Below are 27,337 nucleotides of genomic sequence, written 5' to 3'. Positions count from 1 at the left end.
GAAATCACGTTGGCGCAGTGAATCTAGGAATATGCTGCAAAGCAGATGGGCAAGACATGACTATTGAAGGGTTTGGAGCACAAAGTCCTCATAGAGGATGAGGCCTGTGTGGTGAGCAGGACCTGAGATGCTTTCACCCATCTCAACTCCTGGTTTTCATTCTGTGTGTACTTCCTCTCATCAACTGTGAGCTAAAGTAAAGAGATGAAAGTATACTATCTTTAGAGACAATTATTAACTCTGAAAATGGAAAGTGTATCACTTCATTGGTCTAGACCTCTTGCTACATAGATTTCATAATTTATGCAATGGATTTCAACATATCAAAATCACACATTTGAGTGGCAAATCTGAGGAAAAAATGTCTGATTTTATGTTAAGATCCTGCAACTTGGAAGTAAGGAACAAGAGTACATGGAATTACCTCCTGAGGAGAAGAGGGAACCAGACCTTTCCAAGGACATTCACTTTTCTCCTTTTCCTGTTCTGTTAATATTAACAAGTCCCCAGAGATGAGGACAATATGGACAAAGTGGCTAATGATGAGCTTTGGGTATTGAGCTCTTAGGTCATACTATTGTAAATAATTGGCCAGTGCCTAGAGCTCTTTAGTTTGCAAGTTTTGATACTGTGAATCCACACTTATGTGTCCATCCTTTATAGGAATCTGCATCAGAAGGTCCAGCCTGAGTCTGTCTTCCTGCTCAACCTGAGGAGGGACCCTGAGACTTCATCACACACCAGGCAGGAGAGGTACAGTGAGTCTGTGTTCCTTGGTCATGATTCAGCTAAGATGCACCCCAGTCCAGTAAGTGTTAGGGAAACAGGGATGGTGACGGGAATGTTGGGAGCAATCTACACAGTTTTGGAATAAAGTGTTTTGAAGTTCACATTCTTAGTTCTGGTTGAGATGGGAGACCTCTCATTCAGAGTTCTGCTTTCACCCTCAATGGCCTGGCTCTGGCTGTCATCCCTCCCACTAGAGAAGCAAATGCACCTCTGTAAACTTTCCCCTTGTTCAGTTGTGGTTCAGTCGCTCAGTTGTGTCCTACTCTTTGCAACCCCATGGACTGCAGCAAGCCAGGCTACCCTGTCCTTCACCATCTCCCAGACTTTGCTCGAACTCATGTCCATTGAGTCAATGATGCCATGCAACCATCTCATCCTCTGTCCCCCTTCCCTCTAACACTTCAGTTCGTTATGGGATCAGTGATGAGGATGAGGACGAGCATGACGAGGATGACATGAACCATACCATCCTGCCCTGTTATTGAATGCTTCCTACTTGTTGGGCTCTGAATTATAAATTTTTTATTTCCTGCTTGAGTACATCTTCATAATTTCTCTCCAATTAAATGTACACGCATTACTATTATTTTAATAAGAGGAAAGAAGTGAAATATTTTATGTAACGTGTACCAGTTCATGGGGCTTTCCTGGTGGCTCAGTGGTAAAAGAATCTGCCTGCCAATGCAGGAGACTCAGGTTCAAGTCCCGGGTCATGAAGATACCCTGGAGAAGGAAATGGCAACCGACTGCAGTGTTCTAGCCTGGGAAACCACATGGACAGAGGAGCCTGGTGGTCTACAGTCCTTGGCGTCACAAACAGTTGGACACAACTTAGGGTCTAAACATCAGCAACCAGATCATGAGTTAAAGAACGATAAAATCATGTTTGAAGTCAATCATTTTGGACAGATTGATTCCAGATGCAAGGTATGTGGGCAATACCTCTGCCACCCCAAACCATCATGTCACTCACTTCCCTGTCAGTCCTGGCAGAGACTTGCTGCTCCCAGCTCACTGTTAAGGGAACACTTGTACTCGGTTGGTGGGAATAAATAATGGTACAGCCATTACAGAAAACAGAATGGAGGTTCCTTAAAAAAATTAAAAGCTATAGCTAATTGATATAAAACTACCATAGGATCTAGCAACCCACTTCAGGGTAGGTGCCAAAGATATGAAATCAGAACCTCTAAGAGATATTTGCATTCCCTTGTATCATTATATTACTTGAATAGTGAAAACGTGTCTATTGAAGATGAATAGGTAAAAGATGTTGGGTGTATATATAAATAATGGGATATTACTCAGCCATAAAAAGAAGGACATTCTGCCATTCCTGACAACATGGAATGACCTGGAGAATATTTTGCCTATTTTTTTAATTAATTTACTATAATTGGAGGATAATTACTTTACAATGTTGCAATGGTTTTTGCCAAACATCACCATGAATGAAAATTTCAAGAGAGTTCTTAAATTTTATTATCGTTTACTCATTGACAGATGATTAATAAAGGACAAAAATGGTATGGACCTAATAGAAGCAGAAGATATAAGAAGAGGAGGCAAAAATACACAGAACTATACAATAAAAGATCTTCATGATCCAGATAATCAGATAATCACCCAGATAATCTTCATGACCCAGATGGTTTAATCACTCATCTGCCAGACATCCTGGAATGCGAAGTCAAATGGGCCTTAGGAAGCATCACTGCGAACAAAGCTAGTAGAAGTGATGGAATTCCAGTTGAGCTATTTCAAATCCTAAAAAATGATGCTGTGAAAGTGCTGCACTCAATATGCCAGCAAATTTGGAAAACTCAGCAGTGGACACAGGACTGGAAAAGGTCAGTTTTCATTCCAATCCCAAAGAAAGTCAATGCCAAAGAACACTCAAACTACTGCACAATTGCACTCATCTCACGCTGGCAAAATAATGCTCAAAATTCTCCAAACCAGGCTTCAACAGTACATGAACCATGAACTTCCAGATGTTCAAGGTGGATTTAAAAAAGGCAGAGAGGAACCAGAGATCAAATTGCCAACATCTGTTGGATCATCGAAAAACGAAGAGAGTTCCAGAAAAATATCTACTTCTGCTTTGTTGACTATGCCAAAGCCTTTGACTGTGTGGATGACAACAAACTGTGGAAAATTCTTCAAGAGATGGGAATACCAGACCACCTGACCTGCCTCTTGAGAAATCTGTATGAAGGTCGGGAAGCAACAGTTAGAACTGGACATGGAACAGCAGACTGGTTCCAAATAGGAAAAGGAGTACGTCAAGGCTGTATATTGTCACCCTACTTATTTATCTTACATGCAGAGTACATAATGAGAAACTCTGGGCTGGATGAAGCACAATCTGGAATCAAGATTGCTGGGAGAAATATCAATAACCTCAGATATGCAGATGACACCACCCTTGTGGCAGAAAACAAAGAAGAACAAAAGAGCCTCTTGGTGAAAGTGAAGGAAAAGAGTGAAAAAGTTGGCTTAAAGCTCAACATTCAGAAAACTGAGGTCATGGCATCCAGTCCCATCACTTCATGGCAAATAGATGGGGAAACAATGGAAACAGTGACAGATTTTATTTTGGGGAGCTCCAAAATCACTGCAGATGGTGACTGCAGCCATGAAATTAAAAGATGCTTGCTCCTTGGAAAAAAAGCTAAGACAAACCTAGACAGCATATTAAAAAGCAGAGACATTACTTTGCCAACAAAGGTCCATCTAGTCAAGGCTATTGTTTTTCCAGTAGTCATGTATGGATGTGATTTTTGGACTATAAAGAAGGTTGAGCACCGAAGAATTGATGCTTTTGAACTGTGATGTTGGAGAAGATTCTTGAGAGTCCCTTGGACTCCAAGGAGATCCAACCAGTCCATCCTAAAGGAGATCAGTCCTGAGTGTTCATTGGAAGGACTGATGCTGAAGCTGAAACTCCAATACTTTGGCCACCTGATGCAAAGAGCTGACTCATTGGAAAAGACCCTGATGCTAGTAAAGATTGAAGGTGGGAGAAGGGGACGACAGAGGATGAGATGGTTGGATGGAATCACCAACTCAATGGACATGAGTTTGGGTAAACTCTAGGAGTTGGTGATGGACAGGGAGGCCTGGCATGCGACCATGGGGTCGCAAAGAGTTAGACACGATTGAGTGACTGAACTGAACTGAACTGTATAGCACAGGGAACTCTTCTCAATATTCTGTGAGACTAATATGGGAAAAATCTAAAAAACAGTGGATGTGTATGATGTATAACTGATTCACTTTCTCGTACACCTGAAACTAACATACCAGTAAATCAACTGCATTCCAATAAAATTTTTTTATTTTTTTTAATTTTAATTGGAGGCTAAAAAATAAGATTTTTCTGATATGTCAATTTAATTCCATTAGAGAAAAACTCAGAAACAAAGATTCATTCAAATTAGAGATTAAAATGTAAATCTTCATGATATAAATGCCATTCTAAGCAAGTCGTAAGGCAATGAAAACAAGAATTTATACTTAGAGACAACTAACTGAGAAAATGGAAAGTGTATCATATCCTTGGTAAAAGTCCTAATATGCCTAGATTTCATGATAAATAAAGAGACTTACAAATATCAAAATTACACATTGTGTGATTAAATTGAGAAAAAAGTCTGAATTTTATGTTATCCTCCTGCAACTTGAAAGTAAGAAGTAAAGAGGAGAGGTGAACAACCACCTGAGGAGAGGAGGGACATTACAGGACATTCACTTTTCTCCTTTTCCTTTCTGTCAGTATTAACAAGTCTCCAGAGATTGGGATAACATGGACCAACTGACTAATGATGAGCTTCGGGCATTGAACCCTAATGTTATATCATTAAAAATAATTAGCCAGTGCCTCCAGCTCTTTCGTTTGCCTATTCTAATATTGTGAGTCCACACCTATGTCTCTATCCTTTGTAGGAACCCGCATCAGAAGGTCCAGTCTGAGTGTGTTTTCCTGCCCTTCCTGAGGAGGGACCCTGAGACTTCATCACACACCAGGCAGGAGATGGGCAGTGAGTCTGTGCTCCTTGGTCATGCTCCAGCAGAAATGCAGCCTAGCCCAGTAAGTGCAGAGGGAGACAGTAGTTGGCAGAGGGACTATTTCAGCATTATTTCCTCCTGAAGAGCAACAAACATGATAATTTTCACAGAAAGGTAGGAAGGCACCCATCTACATGGTTTGGAATAGTGACTTTTTAAATTTATGTATTTGGTTCTGGTTGGCATATGAGAACTCTCATTCAGAGTCCTCCATACAACTTACTGGTTCTTGTTCTGGCTGGCATCCTTCCCATCAGAGGAGCTAATGGGTCTCTGTAAACTCTCTTTCACACATTTAAATAAAATGAAATGGTGATGAATAGATGATGAAAATGAGAAGGATAAAACTAATCATACCATCATGTACTGTTATTCAAGGCTTCCTAAGTATCAGGCTATGAGATACGTTTTATGTTTCTTGCTTGATTCTGTCTGCATAATCTCTCCCAAATTATTAGTGCACATATTATTATTATTTTGTTTGTTTGTTTTTATTTTTTTTAATTTCAATATTTTTTTTCAGCTCCCAAAATTTATTTTATTTTATTTTTTCAAAAACAATTTTAGGAATCTTTACTTAAAAACAACCTTATCTTAAAATGGAGTAACTTTGGTTTTACGAGCAGCAAGCAAAGTACAGAAGCAAAAATGCATTATAGGAGCATTAAGTTCTACATTAGGTCACAGCGTCTAATCTGAAATCACACCCATAATATCATTTTCCTGGATATCTGGGAAATAGTTATTTCCCAGGATGTCTGAACCATAGCTACTCTATTTTGACTTTTAATTGTAAAAAAAAAAAAAAAATTTTAATAGCCAAAGCAGATTTCACCATTAATGACATTAGTGTTTTTCTAGGTATGAGAAGATGCAAGAATTGGAACTCATAAAACCTTTTTCTGAAAATATCTAACTATCTGAAGGCCTGTTCTGCCAGTTTTTGTGTGTGTGTGTGTTTTTTTTCAGAGCACAGAGTGCCTCATTCCTGATTTTCACCCTGAACTTCTTTCAGGGGGTGTTGAAGGTCAGCAGCTTGCAATAGTCATGATGTAATCTTTGTAGAGGCAGCTGGCAAGTACCAACTTCCAGCCAGCAGGGTCCCTTCATAACCACACATCTGACCATGTGACACCATTTCATGGCCATTGTGTCCCGCGGTGCTGGGAAGGCTCATTCCCAGGTCTAGGGAAGTGATGGACCACTCAGTGTGCTAAAATTGGACCAGGCCTTGCAAGTAGCAAAAGTCTCTGGACCACTGTCTTACTAGCCTCCTGGTCCAGGAAAATATTTCCTCTTGTTGCTTTAATATGAGGAAAGAAGTAGAGCATTTTACATCATATCATGTTCATGTTTAACCAGTTCATGTTAAAGTGTTAAAGCCAAGTCTGAAGCTTGTCAGTCTGGGCAGACTGACTCCAGACACAGAGCATCAGGGTGGTCTTCCTCTTTTCACCCAAACAATCCTGTCACTTCCTGGCAGAGACTCCCTGCTTACTGTGCCTTTCCCCTTGGAGTTTTCTGGAGGGCACAGTGTTGGGCAGGTATCACTTGCCACATGTACTATAGGAAGAATATCTGAGATCACAGATGAAGCCATAGAAATAACTGGCACCTGATACTTCAGGGTAAATCTCTCTTGATGCTGTTCTTTGATTTCACTTCACCTGTCCACTTTCTCCTCTATAGTTAGAATGAGCTAAGTCAATCATGAAGGAGACACAAAATCAGTCTTGGGATCCAGTCCTATTAAGGAAAACGAAAAAATTTAAAATAATATACTCCAGATATATCCATAGTTATAATTTCTAAATATATTCAGAGCTTCTTGGACATTTATTAGCACAAAATCAGGAAATATTCTGGACTGATGACTTCCAGTATTTGATCATATGATGTAATGGAGAAATGAAGAGCTTTCTTGGGAATGAACTTACTGCAGAATTCTAACAAAAGAAATGAGTGAAACATTTTTTCAGAAACAGAAAAACAAAATTTGAACTCTTAGCTTTTTCATGACAAATTAAGCAAGTGATAGAACACAGTTCATATACAGTTGAATTATCTGATATTTTCCTAAAAGTACTGATATTTTGCATATCATACATTAGAAAGTATTATGTCTTTAAAAATCAGGTATTCAGGAGACAGAGACGACATTCAGCTATGAAAATCTGAAAACCTGGATCAGATGAAGAGTTACTTAACTTCTGTAAGATCAATCCTGGATGTTCATTGGAGGGACTGATGCTAAAGCTGAAACTGCAATACTTTGGCCACCTCATGCAACGAGTTGACTCACTGGAAAAGACTCTGATGCCGGGAAAGGTTGGGGGCAGGAGGAGAAGGGGACGACACAGAATGAGATGGCTGGATGGCATCACCAACTCTGTGGACATGAGTTTGAATGTACTCCGGGAGTTGGTGATGCACAGGGAGGCCTGGCGTGCTGTGATTCATGGGGTCGCGGAGAGTCGGACACAACTGAGCGACTGAACTGAACTGATACCTCTCCACCTCTGCTGAAAGCTTTCAGAAAGTCTATAAACAATGAAATTTAGGGCATGGGACTCAGAGAAGAAAAACAGGTTTTTTTTAATATTAATGTATTTATTTTAATTGGAGGTTAATTGCAATATTGTATTGATTTTGCATACATCGACATGAATCCGCCACAGGTGTACACCTGCTCCCCATCCTGAACCCCCCTTACCACCTCCCTCCCCACACCATCCCTCTGGGTCATCCCAGTGCACCAGCCCCGAGCATCCTGTTTCATGTATCAAACCTGGACTGGCAATTCGTTTCACATATGACAATATACATGTTTCAATGCCATTCTCCCAAATCATCCACCCTCACCCTCTCCCACAGAGTCCAAAAGACTGTTCTATACATCTGTGTCTCTTTTTTTGTCTCGGATACAGGGTTATCGTTACTATCTTTCTAAATTCCATATATATGCATTAGTATACTATATTGGTGTTTTTCTTTCTGGCTTACTTCACTCTGTGTAATAGGCTCCAGTTTCATCCACCTCATTAGAACTGATTCAAATGTATTCTTTTTAATTGCTGAGTAATACTCCATTGCGTATATGTACCAAAGCTTTCTTATCCATTTGTCTGCAGATGGACATCTAGGTTGCTTCCATGTCCTTGCTATTATAAACAGTGCTGCGATGAACATTGGGGTGCACGTGTCTCTTTTAATTCTGGTTTCCTTGGTGTGTATGCCCAGCAGTGGGATTTCTGGGTCGTATGGCAGTTCTATTTCCAGTTTTTTAAGGAATCTTCATACTGTTCTCCATAGTGGCTGTACTAGTTTGCATTCCCACCAACAGTGTAAGAGGGTTCCCTTTTCTCCACACCCTCTCCAGCATTTATTGCTTGTAGACTTTTGGATAGCAGCCATTCTGACTGGCATGAAATGGTACCTCATTGTGGTTTTGATTTGCATTTCTCTGAAATGAGTGATGTTGAGCATCTTTTCATGTGTTTGTTAGCCAACTGTATGTCTTCTTTGGAGAAATGTCTGTTTAGTTCTTTGGCCCATTTTTTTATTGGAGTGTTTGTTTTACTGGAATTGAGCTGCAGGAGTTTCTTGTATATTTTTGAGATTAATTCTTTGTCAGTTGCTTCATTTGCTATTATTTTCTCCCATTCTGAAGGCTGTTTTGAATCCTGTTTGCTTTGAATCCTCTTTGCTTCACTCATTCTTAGTGTATTGTGGGGCAATTTCTTAGAATCTTTGAGATTTAGGATTATCAAATGAGGGATTCCTCACTAATACAGAACCACTGGATTCAGTTCAGTTCAGTTCAGTCACTCAGTTTTGTCCGACTGTTTGCAACCCCATGAATCACAGCACGCCAGACCTCCCTGTCCATCACCAACTCCCGGAGTTCAATCAAACTCACGTCCATCGAGTCGGTGATGCCATCCAGCCATCTCATTCTCTGTCGTCCCCTTCTTCTCCTGCCCTCAATCCCTCCCACCATCAGACTCTTTTCCAGTGAATCAACTTGTCGCATGAGATGGCCAAAGTATTGGAGTTTCAGCCTCAGCATCAGTCCCTCCAATGAACATCCAGGATTGATCTCCTTTAGAATGGACTGGTTGGGTCTCCTTGCAGTCCAAAGGACTCTCAAGAGTCTTCTCCAACACCACAGTTCAAAAGCATCAATTCTTCGGCGATCAGCTTTCTTCACAGTTCAACTCTCACATCTATATATGACCACGGGAAAAACCATAGCCTTGACTAGAGGGACCTTGGTTGGCAAAGTAATATCTTTGTTTTTTAATATGCTATCTAGGTTGGTCATAACTTTCCTTCCAAGGAGTAAGCGTCTTTTAATTTCATGGCTGCAATCAGCATCCACAGTGATTTTGGAGCCCAAAAAAATAAAGTCTGACACTGTTTCCCCTGTTTCCCCATCTATTTCCCATGAAGTGATGGGACCAGATGCCATGATCTTAGTTTTCTGAATGTTGAGCTTCAAGCCAACCTTTTCACTCTCCTCTTTCACTTTCATCAAGAGGCTTTTTAGTTCCTCTTCACTTTCTGCCATAAGGGTGGTGTCATCTGCAAAATCCCTTATGATTATACAGTGGAAGTGAGAAATAGATTTAAGGGACTAGATCTGATAGATAGAGTGCCTGATGAACTCTGGACGGAGGTTCATTACATTGTCCAGGAGACAGGGACCAAGACCACTGGATTGGGACTAAGCAAATATGCACACCCTCAATGCAATAACTGTGTGATGGATGCACAAGGAAAGGGAAAAATACATATTTGATTTTGTTACTAATAATGCTAAGGCTATTTGTCATATCATCAGGTTTAAACATCTCTAGATCTGATGTTGTTGTTTCTTTACATCCCTGACAGGACATTTTATTTTTGTTTCTGCAAGTACATTTTTCCTAGAGTAAGAGAACTAAGCGAGGCTCATTTATTTCTGATTCCCCAAAACCTGTATCTTGTTGGCACAGAGGAGACACCAAGGATAAAAATACCCAGTTAAGGGCTTCCCTGGTGGCTCAGAGGTTAAAGCGTCTGCCTCCAATGCGGGAGACCCGGGTTCGATCCCTGGGTCGGGAAGATCCCCTGGAGAAGGAAACGGTAACCCACTCCAGTATTCTTGCCTGGAGAATCCCATGGACGGAGAAGCCTGGTAGGCTACAGTCCACGGGGTCGCAAAGAGTCGGACACGACTGAGCGACGGAACGGAACGGAACGGAAGTGTTGAATAAACTCTTCTCTTTTTCATAGAAACAACATGTAAGCAATACGGTCCACATGGTGGACCATTTATGTCAGTGTTTTCATCCTTTTCAGAAAGTCCCACAGGACTAGAGAAAAGTTAAAACACTGGTTGTTTCTATTTCATGGACTTTCTTTGAGACTAGTTATTTCCCATTTAATAACATATGCAGAATTCAATCATTGAGAAGTCATTGAAGAAATTTTGATGAATATGGGGAAAAAAGAGTTAGAAAAGAAGAAGAGGACATGCACATTTTAATTCATGTGCCTAGTCATATTTTAGGACTTGATGTGATCTGTGCTCCACCTCTGAGATAGGAAAGGCTTTGATCCCTCTGCCATATGCTCCATGATACATCATTACATTTTGGGCATTGTGTTTAATTAATAAACATGCATGTGTACTAAGTCACTTCAGTTGTGTCCATTTGCGACCCCATGGACTGTCGCCCACCAGGCCCCTCTGTCAATGGAGTTTTCCAGGCAAGAATACCACAGTGGGTTGTCAAGCCCTCATCCAGGGGATCTTTCTGATCCAGGAATTGAACCTGTCTCCTGCATTGGCAGGCAGGATTTTTACCACTAGTACCTCCTGGGAAGCCCTATTAATAAACACATTATCCAATAATGATTAAAATTCTTTATACAAATGACCAAATATTTATTAAGTTTCCAATTTCCCTCTGGTGCCACATATATTCTAGAGTGGGTGTTAGATCTTCATGTCCAAGAAGAGAATCACAAAGAGCTTGAGATAATTGCACATATTTCACTTACAAGGATGAAAGACCCAGGACTCAAGCAATGACCTGCTTTTTCCTGCGCCAACTCTCAGTCATCTCCACTGTAGCTAATATATTTCTTTTCAAACCTACTTGGCTCCCATAGGTGAAAGGAAGGTAGATAATTACTTCATCCTCTTTTGGTTCAGTGAGAATCTGTGAATCATGGGACTGAGGTCGCAGTTTACAGAGGTCATAATGGCACTAACATGGATGACTATAAGGTCTTCAATGAATAGTCATGCAAATTGCAGTCCAGCTTTGAAATTTAAGGTTGAGAAGATTTCCTATACAAGGTGAGAATGGCATGATGCAGTTGAAAGAACATTATTTTTGCGCTGAAACAAGTGTAGGGAATTAGCTTCTCTGGTGGCTCAGACAACAAAGAATCTACCTGTGATGCAGGAGGGCCAGGTTCGATCCCTGGATTGGGAAGATCCCCTGCAGAAGGAAGTGGCAACCCATTCTAGTATTCTTGCCTGGAAAATCCCATGGACAGAGGAGCTTGGTGCACTCCAGTCCATAGGGTAGCATAGAGTCGGACACAACTGAGCACGCACATACCAAACTGGTTATGTACCCACTGTGAGACCTTAACTAATTACCACTCACAAGTTATGCACTAATTTCCATTTGTCTGAAACAGAGAAAGGTACAAGAATTCTCATTGGATTGTTGTAAGCAGAAACTGATATAAATAAAAATAATATATGTAATGTAAACTAAATATTTAATATATAAAATATATCAAATTATACATTACTGCACTTAAATGTGTTAAATTTGTTAAACTGAAATTAATTTATATAAATATAAATTTACCAACTGAAGAAAATGGTGTCTTTCCTTATGTAATAATGTGTGTCAGGAAATTGTTTGATGTAGTTGTATGTATTTCACAAGAGACTTAACCAAAATGGCATGGTAACAAAGTGAATTCAGAGGCAATATGGATATTATTTTATTTAGGGAAGATTTTTTAAAAGCTGGTTGTATGTGTGTTACTTGTTCTATATTGTCTGACTCTTTGCAACCCCATGGACTGTAGTCCATGAGGCTCCTCTACTCAAGGAATTCTCCAGGCAAGAATACTGGAGTGGGTTGCCATTTACTTCTCCAGGGGATCTTCCTGACCCAGGGATTGAATCAGGTTTCATGCATTGCAGGCAGATGCTTTACTGTCTGAAACCCTAAATATGTTTTCTGATTGTGAGCATTCATTATTAGTTTAGAATCCGGATGAATAATTCCTTCATTTCATAGAGATGTAAAAATATTCCAAATAAAGGAAATAACTAGAATTGAATTTAAACAAAATAAGATTTATACAAACATGTTTAATTTCTTTGAATTATATTTTTTCTTAAAGGGGGAAGGGAATTTCTCTTTCCGTATTACTTCCAAGGAAGTAGGCTGTATTTAACTGAGATCATAAATGCATTACCTCTAATGTTCTTGTTCCCTTTCACTTTTCTGTGAAGTTTTATAATCTAAGAGTTTATAGACAGATGTGTATAACAGAAACTAAGGAGGAAATTTTCTAAGAAATAGAATTTGTTGCAGTGAGAAATATTGCTGGAGGAGCAGGAGTGTATAATATTAGAGATAAGTTGCTTGAATCCAAAATACGGACACACTGCTCAATGCCCATTTACTTATTTCCTTTGTTTCCAGTCCTCTTTTCTTTTTCCAAAGGTGTCCAAGATACACAGAACTGGAAATCTAACAAGTGTCTCAGAATTCTTCCTCATGAGAATCTCAAATGATCCAGAACTTCAGCCATTGCTCTGTGTCCTCTTCCTCTCCATGTACCTGGTCACCGTGTTGGGGAACCTGCTCATCGTATTAGCCGTCACCTTTGACCCCCACCTCCACACCCCCATGTACTTCTTCATCTCCAACCTGTCCTTGGTTGACATCGGTTTTGTCTCCACCACAGTTCCCAAGATGATTGTAGACATCCAGTCTGACAGCAGAGTCATCCCCTGTGAAGGATGCTTGACTCAGATGTCTATTTTTATCCTTTTTGCATGTATGGATTGTATGCTTCTTACTGTGATGGCCTATGACAGGTTTGTGGCCGTCTGTCACCCACTGCACTATGTGGTCATCATGAACCCACGCCTCTGTTGCTCCTTAGTTTTGGTGTCCTTTTGGGTTAGCCTTTTGGACTCCCAGGTGCACAATGTGATTGTGTTACAAGTTACCTGTTTCAAGGATGTAGAAATTTCTAGCTTCTTCTGTGACCCTTCTCAACTCCTCAACCTTGCTTGTTCTGACACTTTCACGAATAACATAGTCAGCTATACTATTGGTGCCTTGACTGGTTTTCTCTCTGTCTCAGGAATCATTTTCTCTTACTATAAAATTCTTGTCTCCATTCTGAGAGTCCCCTCATCAGGCGGGATGTACAAAGCCTTTGCCACCTGTGGTTCTCACCTGGCAGTTGTTTGCTTATTTTATGGAACAGGCCTTGGTGAGTACCTCAGCTCAGCCATCTCACAATCTCCCAGGAAGGATGCAGCAGCCTCGGTGGTGTACACTGTGGTCACCCCCATGCTGAACCCTTTTATCTACAGCCTGAGGAACAAAGACATCAAAAGGGCCTTGTGGAGGTTCCTGGCAGCACAAACTCAGCTTAGGACCTGGAAACCCATTTGAGTGTATACTAAAAAACGTAGCAAAACTAAACCTGGAGATCTAAAAATTCTACCTCTCTCATGACACCATTTTTATAGCTCTTATGGCTTTCATGTCTCTCCTCACTTTCTACCTGAATATTACTTCTCTTTACGGTTTGTCGCCCTGCCAGTGCAGGAAACACAAGAGACACAGGTCCAGTCCCTGAGTCCATAAGATCCCTGGAATAGGAAATGTCAACCCACTCCAGTATTCTTGCCTTTGAAATCCCATGGACAGAGGAGACTGGTGGTCTACAGTCCGCGGGGTTGCAAAGAGTCAAACAAGACTGAGCACGCACACACATGCCCGTGGTTTAACATGACAGTGGGGAGATCTAAGAGCCTTTTTGTATCAAAATCACTCCTTGAATGAATCTCATTATATCTATGGAGATTCTATATTTTATCTTTGGTAGCCCAAGCATCCTCAAAAGATGAATAATTCCCCTTTAATATATCAAAAATTTCCCAAGCTCTTATATACTTTCAATAGTAAATTCTGCCATTCAAATCTGTGCATGCTGTTATGTGAGCTGCATGTCACTGCTTCTCAGCCTTGGCTTTTATTGAAATCTTCTGGGAAGTTTAAAATACTAACGACTGGGTTTCACCACCAGAATTTCTGATTCAATTGAATTTGAGTGTGATCCAAGCATGAGAATTTTAGAAAGCACTCAGGTTGTTCAAGTGTGTGCCCAAGGTTGACAACTACTGATCCAGGTCAAGCCCCTCTTTCAAAGGTGAAGTTTATGCCTTGAGTCCTAACGTTGTTCATGGACAAATGTTGAAGATCCAAAAGAGATCACAGGTCAAAGGGGGAAGATATGAAGACCCTGATGTGGTAACAAGCAATTTGTTTTCTCCATTATTTCCAATAAACTTCTTCACATAGCTTCTCTATGTTGTACACCTGGCCTTTGCTTTAGGGTGGGGCATTTGAAATCATGTTCCATCTTGTGGTCTATGTTCCATCAATGTCCATCTTGTGTTCATCTAACATATATTCATCTTACATATATTCAACAATGGTCTGTAAGTGTCTCTTTGCTCTAAAAGTTCAATGGGTCCCTTTATACCCCTCCAGCCCTTGGTGAAGTACCTTCCTCCTTCAGTTATGATCACTAAGGTGCCACTTTTTTCTTCCTTATCTTTCAGTCTTTCAATAACTTTTTAACCAACTCTCTATATTAAATCTTCCTCCTTAAACAGCTAATTGGTTTCTACTGCTTTTTTGACTGAACTTTTACTGATACTGTAGCATGGGCTATAAAAATACATTGTATGGTGCCTTCAGTTACATGATTAAAAATCATGCACAGGTAAGAAGGGTGGTTAACCAGAATGTCTTAGTCATCGGTAACCAACTGGAAAATAGGTGATGATGTTATTTTTCCAATTACACATGGCTCTAATGATACCTAAATGTTATTAAATCACCCAAGTCATCACAACAAATGTATCTTCTTTTATGTTACTGTAGGATTGCAAAGGACCATATTGTCAGAAAGGGGAGTGTTTCCTTTGAGCAGTGGTATTCTGGTTAGTACCTCACCATGCTTCCCTCCCTTCAGTCAGGATAACTCAGTCTTTGGTTTCCTTTTGTTTTCTACAAGATGAGTTTCCAATACTTCTTAGAGATGTCACACATCATTTTTGCAGTAATCTTTGTGTTCTGAAAGCTTTCCATATCTAGATTAATTTGCTTTGCATTTTCCAACCAAGGGTAAACTGTTATCGACTGAATTGATAAGAAACATGAATAGTAAAGAAGGGAATCTATGTAACAGAAGATGAATTCATATTATTCAGTGGAAAAAGATATTGCCCATTAAAGTTACTAGTGCTTTTAAAATATCATATTAAATATATGTCCTAAAATATTATATTTATTCTCCATTCATCCCAGCCAAAAGATAGGCAAGGAAACTTGGAAAAAGACAAAGAAAAGTTGCTTTTGTGTGTATGCAGTTTAATTTCAAGTGTGTTCTGTAAAACTTTCTAGCTGTTGCTTTCAGACTGCACTACCTTAAAATTTCTAAAGATAAGTGAACATTTGAATTTTTCAATTTGAGTATATTATAATAGAATATACACATTTGAGTATTAATCTTAAACTCTCTACAACATTCATGAAATGCCTTTCCATGATGTACACCATTGGTAAGATGAAAGTAAATACACCTGCAAGACAAAATTGGGTGAAATTACTGCTATATTTAAAAAGGATAACCATGTGTTTGTTAGCCATCTGTATGTCTTCTTTGGAGAAATGTCTGTTTAGTTCTTTGGCCCATTTTTTGATTGTGTCATTTATTTTTCTGGAATTGAGCTGCAGGAGCTACTTATATATTTTGGAGATTAATTCTCTGTCAGTTGTTTCATTTGCTATTATTTTCTCCCATTCTGAAGGCTGTCTTTTCACCTTGTTTATAGTTTCCTTTGCTGTGCAGAAGCTTTTAATTTTAACTAGGTCCCATTTGTTTACTTTTGCTTTTATTTCCAATATTCTGGGAGGTGGGTAATGGAGGATCCTGCTCTGATTTATGTGAGAGAGTGTTTTGCCTATGTTCTCCGCTAGGAGTTGTATAGTTTCTGGTCTTACATTTAGATCTTTAATCCATTTTGAATTTATTTTTGTGTATGGTGTTAGGAAGTGTTCTAGTTTCATTCTTTTACAAGTGGCTGACCAGTTTTCCCAGCACCACTTGTTAAAGAGACTGTCTTTTCTCCATTGTATATTCTTGCCTCCCTTGTCAAAGATAACGTGTCCATAGGTGTGTGGATTTATCTCTGGGCTTTCTGTTTTGTTCCATTGATCTATATTTCTGTCTTTATACCAGTACCATACTGTCTTGATGACTGTGGCTTTGTACTAGAGCCTGAAGTCCGGCAGGTTGATTCCCCCAGTTCCATTCTTCTTTCTCAAGATTTCTCAAGAATAGCCAACTATTCGAGGTTTTTTGTATTTCCATACAAATTGTGAGATTATTTTTTCTAGCTCTGTGAAAAATATCGTTGGTAGCTTTATAGGGATTGCATTGAATGTATAAATTACTTTGGGTAGTATACTCATTTTCACAATATTTACTCTTCAGATCCATGAACACGGTATATTTCTCCATTTGTTAGTGTCCTCTTTGATTACTTTCACCAGTGTTTTATAGTTTTCTGTGTAAAAGTCTTTTGTTTCTTTAGGTAGATATATTCCTAAGTATTTTATTCTTTTCGTTGCAACAGTGAATGGAATAGTTTCCTTAATTGCTCTTTCTATTTTCTCATTATTAGTGTATAAGAATGCAAGTGATTTCTGTGTGTTGATTTTATATCCTTCAACTTTACTGTATTCATTGATTAGCTCTAGTAGTTTTCTGGTAGAGTCTTTAGGGTTTTCTGTGTAGAGGATCATGTCATCACAAACAGTGACAGTTTTATTTCTTCTTTCCAATTTGGATTGCTTTTATGTCTTTTTCTGCTCTGATTGCTGTGGCCAAAACTTCCAGAACTATGGTGAGAGTGGGCACCCTTGTCTTGTTCCTGACTTTAGGGGAAATGCTTTCAATTTTTCACCATTGAGGATAATGTTTGCTATGGGTTTGTCATACATCCCTCATAATCAGAGAAATGGAAATCAAAACTACAATGAGATACCATTTCACACCAGTCAGAATGGCTGCTATCCAAAAGTCTACATGCAATAAATGCTGGAGAGGGTGTGGAGAAAAGGGAACCCTCTTACACTGTTGGTGGGAATGCAAACTAGTACAGCCGCTATGGAGAACAGTGTAGAGATTCCTTAAAAAACTGGAAAGAGAACTGCCATACAACCCAGCAATCGCACTCCTAGGAATACACACCGAGGAAACCAGAATTGAAAGAGACACGTGTACTCCAATGTTCATTGCAGCACTGTTTGTAATAACCAGGACCTGGAAGCAACCTAGATGTCCATCTGCAGACGAATGGATAAGAAAGCTTTGGTATATATACACAATGGAGTATTACTCAGCCATTAAAAAGAATACACTTGAATCAGTTCTAATGAGGTGGATGAAACTGGAGCCTATTATACAGAGTGAAGTATGCCAGAAAGAAAAACACCAATACATTATACTAACACATATATACGGAATTTAGAAAGATAGTAACGATAACCCTGTATATGAGACAGCAAAAGAGACACAGGTGTATAGAACAGTTTTTTGGACTCTGTGGGAGAGAGTGAGGGTGGGATGATTTGGGAGAATGGCATTGAAACATGTATATTATCATATGTGAAACGAATCACCAGTCCAGGTTCGACACATGATACAGGATGCTTGGGGCTGGTGCACGGGGATGACCCAGAGGGAGGATAAGGGGAGGAGGGAGGTGGGAGGGGGGCTCAAGAGGGGGAACACATGTACACCCGGGGCAGATTCATGACATTGTATGGCAAAACCAACCAATATAATATTGTAATTAGCCTCCAATAAATAAATAAATAAATTTTTTAAAAAGGATAATGAACTAGGACCTACATGGAACTATGCTCAGTGTCATGTTGCAGCCTGGATGAGAGGGGAGTTTGGGGGAGAATAGTACATGTATTTGCATGGCTGAGTCCCTTCGCTATTCACCTGAAACTGAAAGGTTGTTGCTGAACCACGAAAGACGCCAAGATTCTTGGCCTCCGGAGAAGAATTCAATTCAGGGCCAGAGACAAAGCTTGATCACTCACAGCTTTTGTGTAATAGAGTTTTATTAAAGTATAAAAGGGATAGAGAAAGCTTCCGACATAGACATCAGAAGATGGCAGAAAGAGTACCCCCTCACTATTGTTAGCAATGGAGTTCAGTTCAGTTCAGTTCAGTCGCTCAGTCGTGTCCGACTCTTTGCGACCCCATGAATCACAGCACACCAGGCCTCCCTGTCCATCACCAACTCCCGGAGTTCACTCAGACTCATGTCCATCGAGTCGGTGATGCCATCCAGCCATCTCATTCTCTGTCGTCCCCGTCTCCTCCCACCCCCAATTCTTCCTAGCATCAGACTCTTTTCCAGTGAGTCAACTTTTCGCATGAGGTGGCCAAAGTATTGCAGTTTCAGCTTTAGCATCAGTCCCTCCAATGAACACCCAGGATTGATCTCCTTTAGAATGGACTGGTTGGATCTCCCTGTAGTCCAAGGGACTCTCAAGAGTCTTCTCCAGCACCAGAGTTCAAAAGCATCAATTCTTCAGCGATCAGCTTTCTTCACAGTCCAACTCTCACATCCATACATGACCAAGGGAAAAACCATAGCCTTGACTAGACAGACCTTGGTTGGCAAAGTAATGTCTCTGCTTTTTTATATGCTATCTAGGTTGGTCATAACTTTCCTTCCAAGGAGTAAGCGTCTTTTAATTTCATGGCTGCAATCAGCATCTGCAGTGATTTTGGAGCCCAAAAAAATAAAGTCTGACACTGTTTCCACTGTTTCCCCATCTATTTCCCATGAAGTGATGGGACCAGATGCCATGATCTTTGTTTTCTGAATGTTGAGCTTCAAGCCAACCTTTTCACTCTCCTCTTTCACTTTCATCAAGAGGCTTTTTAGTTCCTCTTCACTTTCTGCCATAAGGGAGTTATATACTTTTAATTAGTTAGTACAGTGAATCAAAAGAAAGTCTGGAAGTTGTAAAGACCTTACTAGACCCACTCCCAAAATTTATATTTTAAGATAACAGGATTAGCCAGAAGGTTTTTTCCAAAGACTGTTCTCAAGCAGGATACATTATCATTATATAATCCTAAGGAATGTTGGGGGGGTGTCCTTTCCTCCTCCTTAAGAATTAATCCAGATCCCTCTCTCCTTGGGGACCCTTGGAATTCTTATCAACCTGCCTAGGATTGACTCTCTCATTCCCCCCTTTTCTTTTAGGAGAATTATGTTGCCAAGAGGAGGGAGTGTAATTTTCGTTCCATAACTACTTCCTGCTGTTTAGGGGCGTGGTCCCTAAATTGCTGAAACAACATATTCACCTAATCCTCATATTGAGGGTCTCTGATCCAGAAGACCCAAGTAATAGTTGGAGGAGGATGTGGCACTTGTAGGAGTTTGGACAACCATTTGTAACTTAAAAGCTTTCAGATGGTTAGAAACAAATCCCATTATACAGTTATAGATGTAAGGCAAAATTATGTCCATAATTACATCAGTCCATCTTAGGATTGTTAGATATCATCACAGAGTTGAAAGTCCTTTCCTTGAAGTGGAGAAACCCACCATGGGAACTCTTCCATTTGATGAAGAGGGGAGTGCTCCACAGACCCAGCTGTTAGACCGATTGTGGAATGCAGTATAGGAGTGAACTAAGGACAGGAAGGCATTGTCTTGAGGGTCAAATGGCAGATTCAGGACCTTTGAAGTCAGCAGAAGTAAGCACACATAGATAGGCCAATCTGAATAGTACAAAGTCAGAGCATAGAAAGTGAAGACATAAAATGATGTCACTTAGTTCTGGTCAGAGTGCCACCTCTTAACTGGAGTGTGATGCACCCATGAATCAATTCCTGGCATTTTGACAGCTGTGGGAGAAGAAAGAAAAATCTGGTAAAGACCTTCCCAGAGGGGCTCAAGAGATTGGCCCCCAGGTCCCAATGTTTTTATCAGGACCTCAGTTCCTGGCTCAAATAGAGGCTTACTTGATTCAGAGACTGGGCCAGGAATCACCTCCCGGAGTTCCATTAATGCCTGTTGAAAAGCTGACATCTGAGTTACATAATTAGCTAAATACCCAATTGTAGGTGTGACCGGTGATAGAAGCAAGGTCCGATGCTGTAAAGAGCAATATTGCATAGGAACCTGGAATGTTAGGTCCATGAATCAAGGCAAATTGGAAGTGGTCAAACAGGAGATGTCAAGAGTGAACATAGACGTTCTAGGAATCAGTGAACTAAAATGGACTGGAGTGGGTGAATTTAACTCAGATGACCATTATATCTACTACTGTGGGCAGGAATCCCTTAGAAGAAATGAAGTAGCCATTATGGTCAACAAAAGAGTCCAAAATGCAGTACTTGGATGCAATCTTAAAAACGACAGAATGATTTCTGTTCGTTTCCAAGGCAAACCATTCAATATTACAGTAATCCAAGCCTATGCTCCAACCAGTAACACTGAAAAAGATGAAGTTGAACGGTTCTATGAAGACCTACAAGACCTTTTAGAACTAACACCCAAAAAAGATGTCCTTTTCATTACAGGGGACTGGAATGCAAAAGTAGGAAGTCAAGGAACACCTGGAGTAACAGGCAAATTTGGCCTTGGAGCACGAAATGAAGCAGGGCGAAGGCTAATAGAGTTTTGCCAAGAGAACACACTGGTCATAGCAAAAACCCTCTTCCAACAACACAAGAGAAGACGCTACACATGGACATCACCAGATGGTCAACACTGAAATCAGGTTGATTATATTCTTTGCAGCCAAAGATGGAGAAGCTCTATACAGTTAGCAAAAACAAGACCGGGAAATGACTGTGGCTCAGATCATGAACTCCTTATTGCCAAATTCAGACTTAAATTGAAGAAAGTAGAGAAAACCATTTGACCATTCAGATATGACCTAAATCAAATCCCTTATGATTATACAGTGGAAGTGAGAAATAGATTTAAGGGACTAGATCTGATAGACAGAGTGCCTGATGAACTATGGATGGAGGTTCGTGACATTGTACAGGAGACAGGGACCAAGACCATCCCCATGGAAGAGAGATGCAAAAAAGCAAAATGGCTATCTGAGGAGGCCTTACAAATAGCTGTGAAAAGAAGAGAAGCAAAAAGCAAAGGAGAAAAGGAAAGATATAAGCATCTGAAGGCAGAGTTCCAAAGAATAGTAAGGAGAGATAAGAAAGCCTTCTTCAGCGAACAATGCAAAGAAATAGAGGGAAAAAACAGAATAGGAAAAACAAGAGATCTCTTCAAGAAAATTAGAGATATCAAGGGAACATTTCATGCAAAAATGGCCTCTATCAATGACAGAAATGTTATGGACCTAACAGAAGCAGAAGATATTAAGAAGAGGTGGCAAGAATACACAGAAGAACTGTATAAAAAAGATCTTCATGACCAAGATAATCACGATGGTGTGATCACTCACCTGGAGCCAAACATCTTGGAATGTGAAGTTAAGTAGGCCTTAGAAAGCATCACTATGAACAAAGCTAGTGGAGGTGATGGAATTCCAATTGAGCTATTTCAAATTCTGAAAGATGATGCTGTGAAAGTGCTGCACTTAATATGCCAGCAAATTGGGAAAACTCAGCAGTGGCCACAGGACTGGTAAAGGTCAGTTTTTATTCCAATCCCAAAGAAAGGCAATGCCAAAGAATGCTCAAACTACCGCACAATTGTACTCATCTCACACGCTGGTAAAGTCATGCTCACAATGCTCCACGCCAGGCTTCATCAGTACATGAACCGTGAACTTCCAGATGTTCAAGCTGGTTTTAGAAAAGTCGGAGGATGCAGAGATCAAATTGCCAACATCCGCTGGATCATGGAAAACGCAAGAGAGTTCCAGAAAAACATCTATTTCTGCTTCATTGACTATGCCAAAGCCTTTGGTGTGTGGATCACAATAAACTTTGGAAAATTCTGAAAGAGACGGGAATACCAGACCACCTAACCAGGCTCTTGAGAAACCTGTATGCAGGTCAGGAAGCAACAGTTAGAACTGGACATGGAACAGCAGACTGGTTCCAAACAGGAAAAGGAGTACGTCAAGACTGTATATTGTAACCCTGCTTATTTAACTTCTATGCAGAGTACATCATGATAAATGCTGGGCTGGAAGATGCACAAGCTGGAATCAAGATTGCCAGGAGAAATATCAATAACCTCAGATATGCAGATGACACCACCCTTATGGCAGAAAGTGAAGAGGATATAAAAAGTCTCTTGAGGAAAGTGAAAGAGGAGAGTGAAAAAGTTGGCTTGAAGCTCAACATTCAGAAAACGAAGATCATGGCATCTGGTCCCATCACTTCATGGGAAATAGATAGGGAAACAGCGGAAACAGTGTCAGACTTTATTTTTCTGGGTTCCAAAATCACTGCGGATGGTGACTGCAGCCATGAAATTAAAAGGTGCTCACTCCTTGAAAGGAAATTTATGACCAACCTAAATAGCATATTAAAAAGCAGAGACATTACTTTGCCAACAAAGGTCCGTCTAATCAAGGCTACGGCTTTTCCCGTGGTCATGTATGGATGTGAGAGTTGGACTGTGAAGAAAGCTGATCGCCGAAGAATTGATTCTCTTGAATTGTGGTGCTGGAGAAGACTCTTAAGTGTCCCTTGGACTGGAAGGAGATCCAACCAGTCCATCATAAAGGAGATCAATCCTGTGTGTTCATTGGAAGGACTGATGCTAAAACTGAAGCTCCAATACTTTGGCCACCTCATGCGAAGAGTTGATTCATTGGAAGACCCAAAGCTGGGGGAGATTGGGGGCAGGAGGAGAAGGGGACAACAGAGGATGAGATGGCTGGATGGCATCACCGACTCGATGGACATGAGTTTGGGTAAACACCAAGAGTTGGTGATGGACAGGGAGGCCTGGTGTCCTGCGATTCATGGGGTCACAAAGAGTAGGACACGACTCAGTGACTGAACTGAAGTCAACTGAACTGAATGTTCATGGAGCTTTATCTAAGTTGGACAATATTCTAAGGTAGTGTTGATCAAGTCCAGCTTCGCATTCAGTTCACTTCAGTTAGGTCACTCAGTCAAATCTGACTCTTTGCGACTCCATGGACAGCAACACACCAGGCTTCCCTGTCCATCACCAACTCCTGGAGCTGGCTCAGACTTATGTCTATCAAGTCAGTTATGCCATCCAACCATTTCATCCTCTGTTGTCCCCTTCTCATCCTGCCTTCAATCTTTCCCAGCATCAGGGTCTTTTCAAATGAGTCAGTTCTTCACATCAGGTGGCTAAAGTATAGGAGTTTCAGTTTCAGCATCAGTCCTTCCAATGAATATTCAGGAGTGATTTCCTTTTAGGGTGGATTGGTTGGATGTCCTTGCAGTCCAAGGGACTCTCAAGAGTCTTCTCCAACACCACAGTTCAGAAACATCAATTCTTTGGCGCTCAGCTTTCTTTATGGTCCAATTCTCACATCCATACAGGAAAAACCATAGCTTTGACTGTACGGACATTTGTCGGCATAGTAATGTCTCTGCTTTTTAATAGGTTGTCTAGGTTGAGCATAGCTTTTCTTCCAAGGAGCAAGCGTCTTTTAATTTCATGGTTGCAGTCACCATCTGCAGTGACTTTGGAGCCCCAAAAAATAAAGTCTGTCACTGTTTCTACTGTTTCACCATCTATTTGTCATGAAGTGATGGAACCAGATACCAAGACCTTAGTTTTCAAATGTTGAGTTTTAAGCCTACTTTTTCACTCCCCTCTTTCACTTTCATCAAGAGGCTCTTTAATTCTTCGCTTTCTGCCATAAGGGTGGTGTCATCTGCATATCTGAGGTTATTGATATTTCTCCTGGCAATCTTGATTCTAGCTGGTGCTTCATCCAGCCCAGCATTTCACATGATGTACTCTGGATAGAAGCTAAATAAGCAGGGTGACAATATACAGCTGTGACATATTCCTTTCCCAATTTGGAACCAGTCTGTTATTCCACCTCCAATTCTAATTTTTGCTTCTTGACTTGCACACAGATTTCTCAAGAGACAGGTAAGGTGGTCTGGTATTCCCATCTCTAAGAATTTTCCACAGTTTGCTGTGATCCACACAGTCAAAGGTTTTGGCATAGACAATAAGCAGAAGTAGATGCTTTTCTGGAACTCTCTTGCTTTTTCTAGGATCCAGTAGATTTTGACAACTTGGTCTCTGGTTCCTCTGCCTTTTCTAAATTCAGCTTGAACATCTGGACATTCATGACTGATGTCCTGTTGAAGCCTGGCTTGGAGAATTTTGAGCATTACTTTGCTAGTGTGTTAGTTCAGTGCAATTGTGTGGTCGTTTGAACATTCTTTTGTATTGCCTTTCTTTTGGATTGGAATGAAAATTGACCTTTTCGAGTCCTGTGGCCACTGCTGAGTGACCAAAAAAAAAAAAAAAACCTACATATAGAAATACTGAAATTCTTTCTAGGGAAAGCCAGGGTAGTTGTGTATTTTAAAATAAGCACATGAAAATCATCAATCAAATGGAAATAAAAGTTTAAAATTGTAATTCCTTTATTAGGAAGTATTGATATGAAATTCTGTTAACACTTCTTAGAGGTGGCTTCCCAGTTGGCGCAGTGGTAAAGAACCACCTGCCAATGCAGAAGACATGAGAGACTTGGGTTCAATCCCTAGATAAGGAAGATCACCTAGAGGAGGGTATCGCAACCCACTCCAGTCTTCTTGCCTGGAGAATCTTTTGACAGTGGAGCCTGGCAGGCTACAGTCCATAGGGTCACAAAGATTTGGACACGACTGAAACAACTTAGCAGGCATGCACACATGCAGACTTAGAGGTTTGCATCCTCACCTGGCTGTGGGACTTCTCCTTATGCTAAGCTCATCTATGTAAATAAGAGTTTATGATCAGAAAAACAAGACTACCAGGTATATGAAAATGTGCTTAACATTGCTAGTAACAGGAAAAGTTGGTCAAAATCTACATTAAATATTGCCTCACATCTGTTAAGATGGCTACTATTTTTTAAAAAAAATACAAGAAATGTTGGTGACGATGTGGAGGTAAGAAAACCTTTGTACCTGGTTGGTGGGAATAAATATTGGTATAGCTATTACAGAAAACAGAATGGAAGTTTCTTTAAAAATTAAAAACTGCAACAAATTTAAATAGAACTACCTTAGAATCCAGCACCCCACGTCAGGGTAGATGCCAAAGAAACGAAGTCAGAACCTCAAAGAAATAGCTATACTCCCTTGTCATTGTGATACTATTTGAAATAGTGGGAAAAAAGTGGAAACATGTCTGTTGACAGATGAGCAGGTAGAAAAATGTGGTGTGTATATAGAGACAATGGAATATTACTCAGCCATACAAAGAAGGAAATCCTGCCATTTGTGACAACATGAATGGATCTGGAGAATATTATGCTCATTAAAATACATACACCAGTAGTCACTGCAGCCACCATGGGAGGCATCTGCAACACAATGAAGCTCATCATCCTGAACCACTATTCTCAGGCCAGTGAGTGGGTTGCCAAATACATCAGGAACCATATCATCCAGTTTAACCCACAGCCAGAGAAGCACTTCACCCTGGGGCTCCCTACTGGGAGCACCCCCACTTGGCTGCTACAAGAAACAAATTGAATACTATAAGAATGGAGACCTGTTCCTTCAAATACGTGAAGACTTTCAACATAGATGAGTATGTGGGCTTTCCTTGAGACCACCCAGAGAGCTACCACTCCTTCATATGGAACAACTTCTTCAAGCACATTGACGTCCACCCAGAAAATCCCCACATCTTAGATGGGAATGCAGCTGACCTGCACACTGAGTGTGATGCCTTTGAAGAGAAAATCAAGGCTACATGCAAGATTGAGCTGTTTGTTGGAGGCATCAGCCCTGATGGACACATTGCCTTCAACTAGCCAGGCTCCAGTCTGATGTCTAGGACCCATGTGAAGACACTGGCCATGGACACCATCCTGGCCAATGCTAGGCTCTTTGACGGAGATCTCACCAAGGTGACCAATATGGCCCTGACAGTGGGCATGGGCACTGTCATGGATGCAAGCGATGTGACGATCCTCATAAGAGGAGCTCACAAGGCGTTTGCTCTGTACAAGGCCATTGAGGAGGGACTGAACCACATGCAGACCATGTCTGCCTTCCAGCAGCATCACTGCACGGTGTTTATGCATGACGAGGATGTTACCCTGGAGTTGAAAGTGAAGACCATCAAGTATTTCAAAGGTTTAATGCTTGTTCATAATAAGTTGGTGGACCCCTTGTACAGTAACAAAGAGAAAGAAATAGAGAAAAGCCAGTCTTCTAAGAAACCGTACAGTGATTAGCCTATGCTAATCCTGGTGTCAAGTACCTCATTGGGACAGAGGTACTTTCCCACCTCCGTAGGAAAGATTTCCCGGATCTTTCTGGAAACTGTCCTTTTAGGACGATGGAATTGTGTTTCTTTATTCTAGTGTGGTTACTCCAGATAAGTGGGCAGACTGTTCTTGGCATGCAATGTGGAGTCTGGTCATGGAGTCTAGCTACTTGTTTGTAACTTAATCAGAAAAGAAAAAATCACTCCATAATTTTGATGTCTGCCCCACTGACTAGGGGTTTTTAGCTTTTTGTTCTGTCTCTGACACTGTTCACATGTATACTGTACTCCCATCAGTAAGTTCTATCAGGTGCGCTGATTCTCAATTGCAGAGGGAGTTAAGGGCTTATGGATAAATATTGGATAGAAACTCTTGGAGAGTCTTGAGAGTCGTCTTGAACAGACCTACCCCTCATTTGAGAATCAGTGTTTTAGATTAAGGAATAAACACTCTGTGTCTAAAATCAGTATGAGGAAGCAGTCCCTTTAGTCAATAACAAAGGCCATGGGAAGGAAACTATCCCTTACTTTCTATTCCCTTTTTTTTTTTCCGCTCTTTCAGTTGGCCGTTCCGTGAACTCACAGGACTGAGGGAGGATTTGGGTGGGTGGAGCTAGACAGAAGGCTTTTCTGATAAACTCAGAGCCACAAGAGACCCAGCCACGTTAAACTCCTTTCCCACAGGGA

General features: G+C 40.6%; 1 protein-coding gene and 1 pseudogene across 1 annotated transcript; both read left to right on the top strand.

The window, feature by feature from the left end:
• Positions 1 to 4,853: 4,853 nt before the first annotated feature.
• On the top strand, positions 4,854 to 13,574 carry LOC129558837 (olfactory receptor 7E24-like). Its single transcript, XM_088839318.1, has 2 exons — positions 4,854 to 4,882; positions 12,609 to 13,574. The coding sequence occupies exons 1-2, from the start codon at positions 4,868 to 4,870 to the stop codon at positions 13,572 to 13,574; spliced, it is 981 nt and encodes a 326-aa protein (XP_088695444.1). The 5' UTR covers positions 4,854 to 4,867.
• Positions 13,575 to 25,740: 12,166 nt separating this feature from the next.
• On the top strand, positions 25,741 to 26,618 carry LOC129559374 (glucosamine-6-phosphate deaminase 1 pseudogene; annotated as a pseudogene).
• The last annotated feature ends 719 nt before the right edge of the window (positions 26,619 to 27,337 follow it).

Source organism: Moschus berezovskii, chromosome 8 (genome assembly GCF_049115385.1).
Source record: "Moschus berezovskii isolate FMDL1 chromosome 8, NW_MosBer_1.0, whole genome shotgun sequence".
Classification (NCBI taxonomy): Eukaryota; Metazoa; Chordata; class Mammalia; order Artiodactyla; family Moschidae; genus Moschus; species Moschus berezovskii.
The sequence above is the reverse complement of the archived record's forward strand: the minus strand, read 5'-3'. Positions and strand labels throughout refer to the sequence as shown.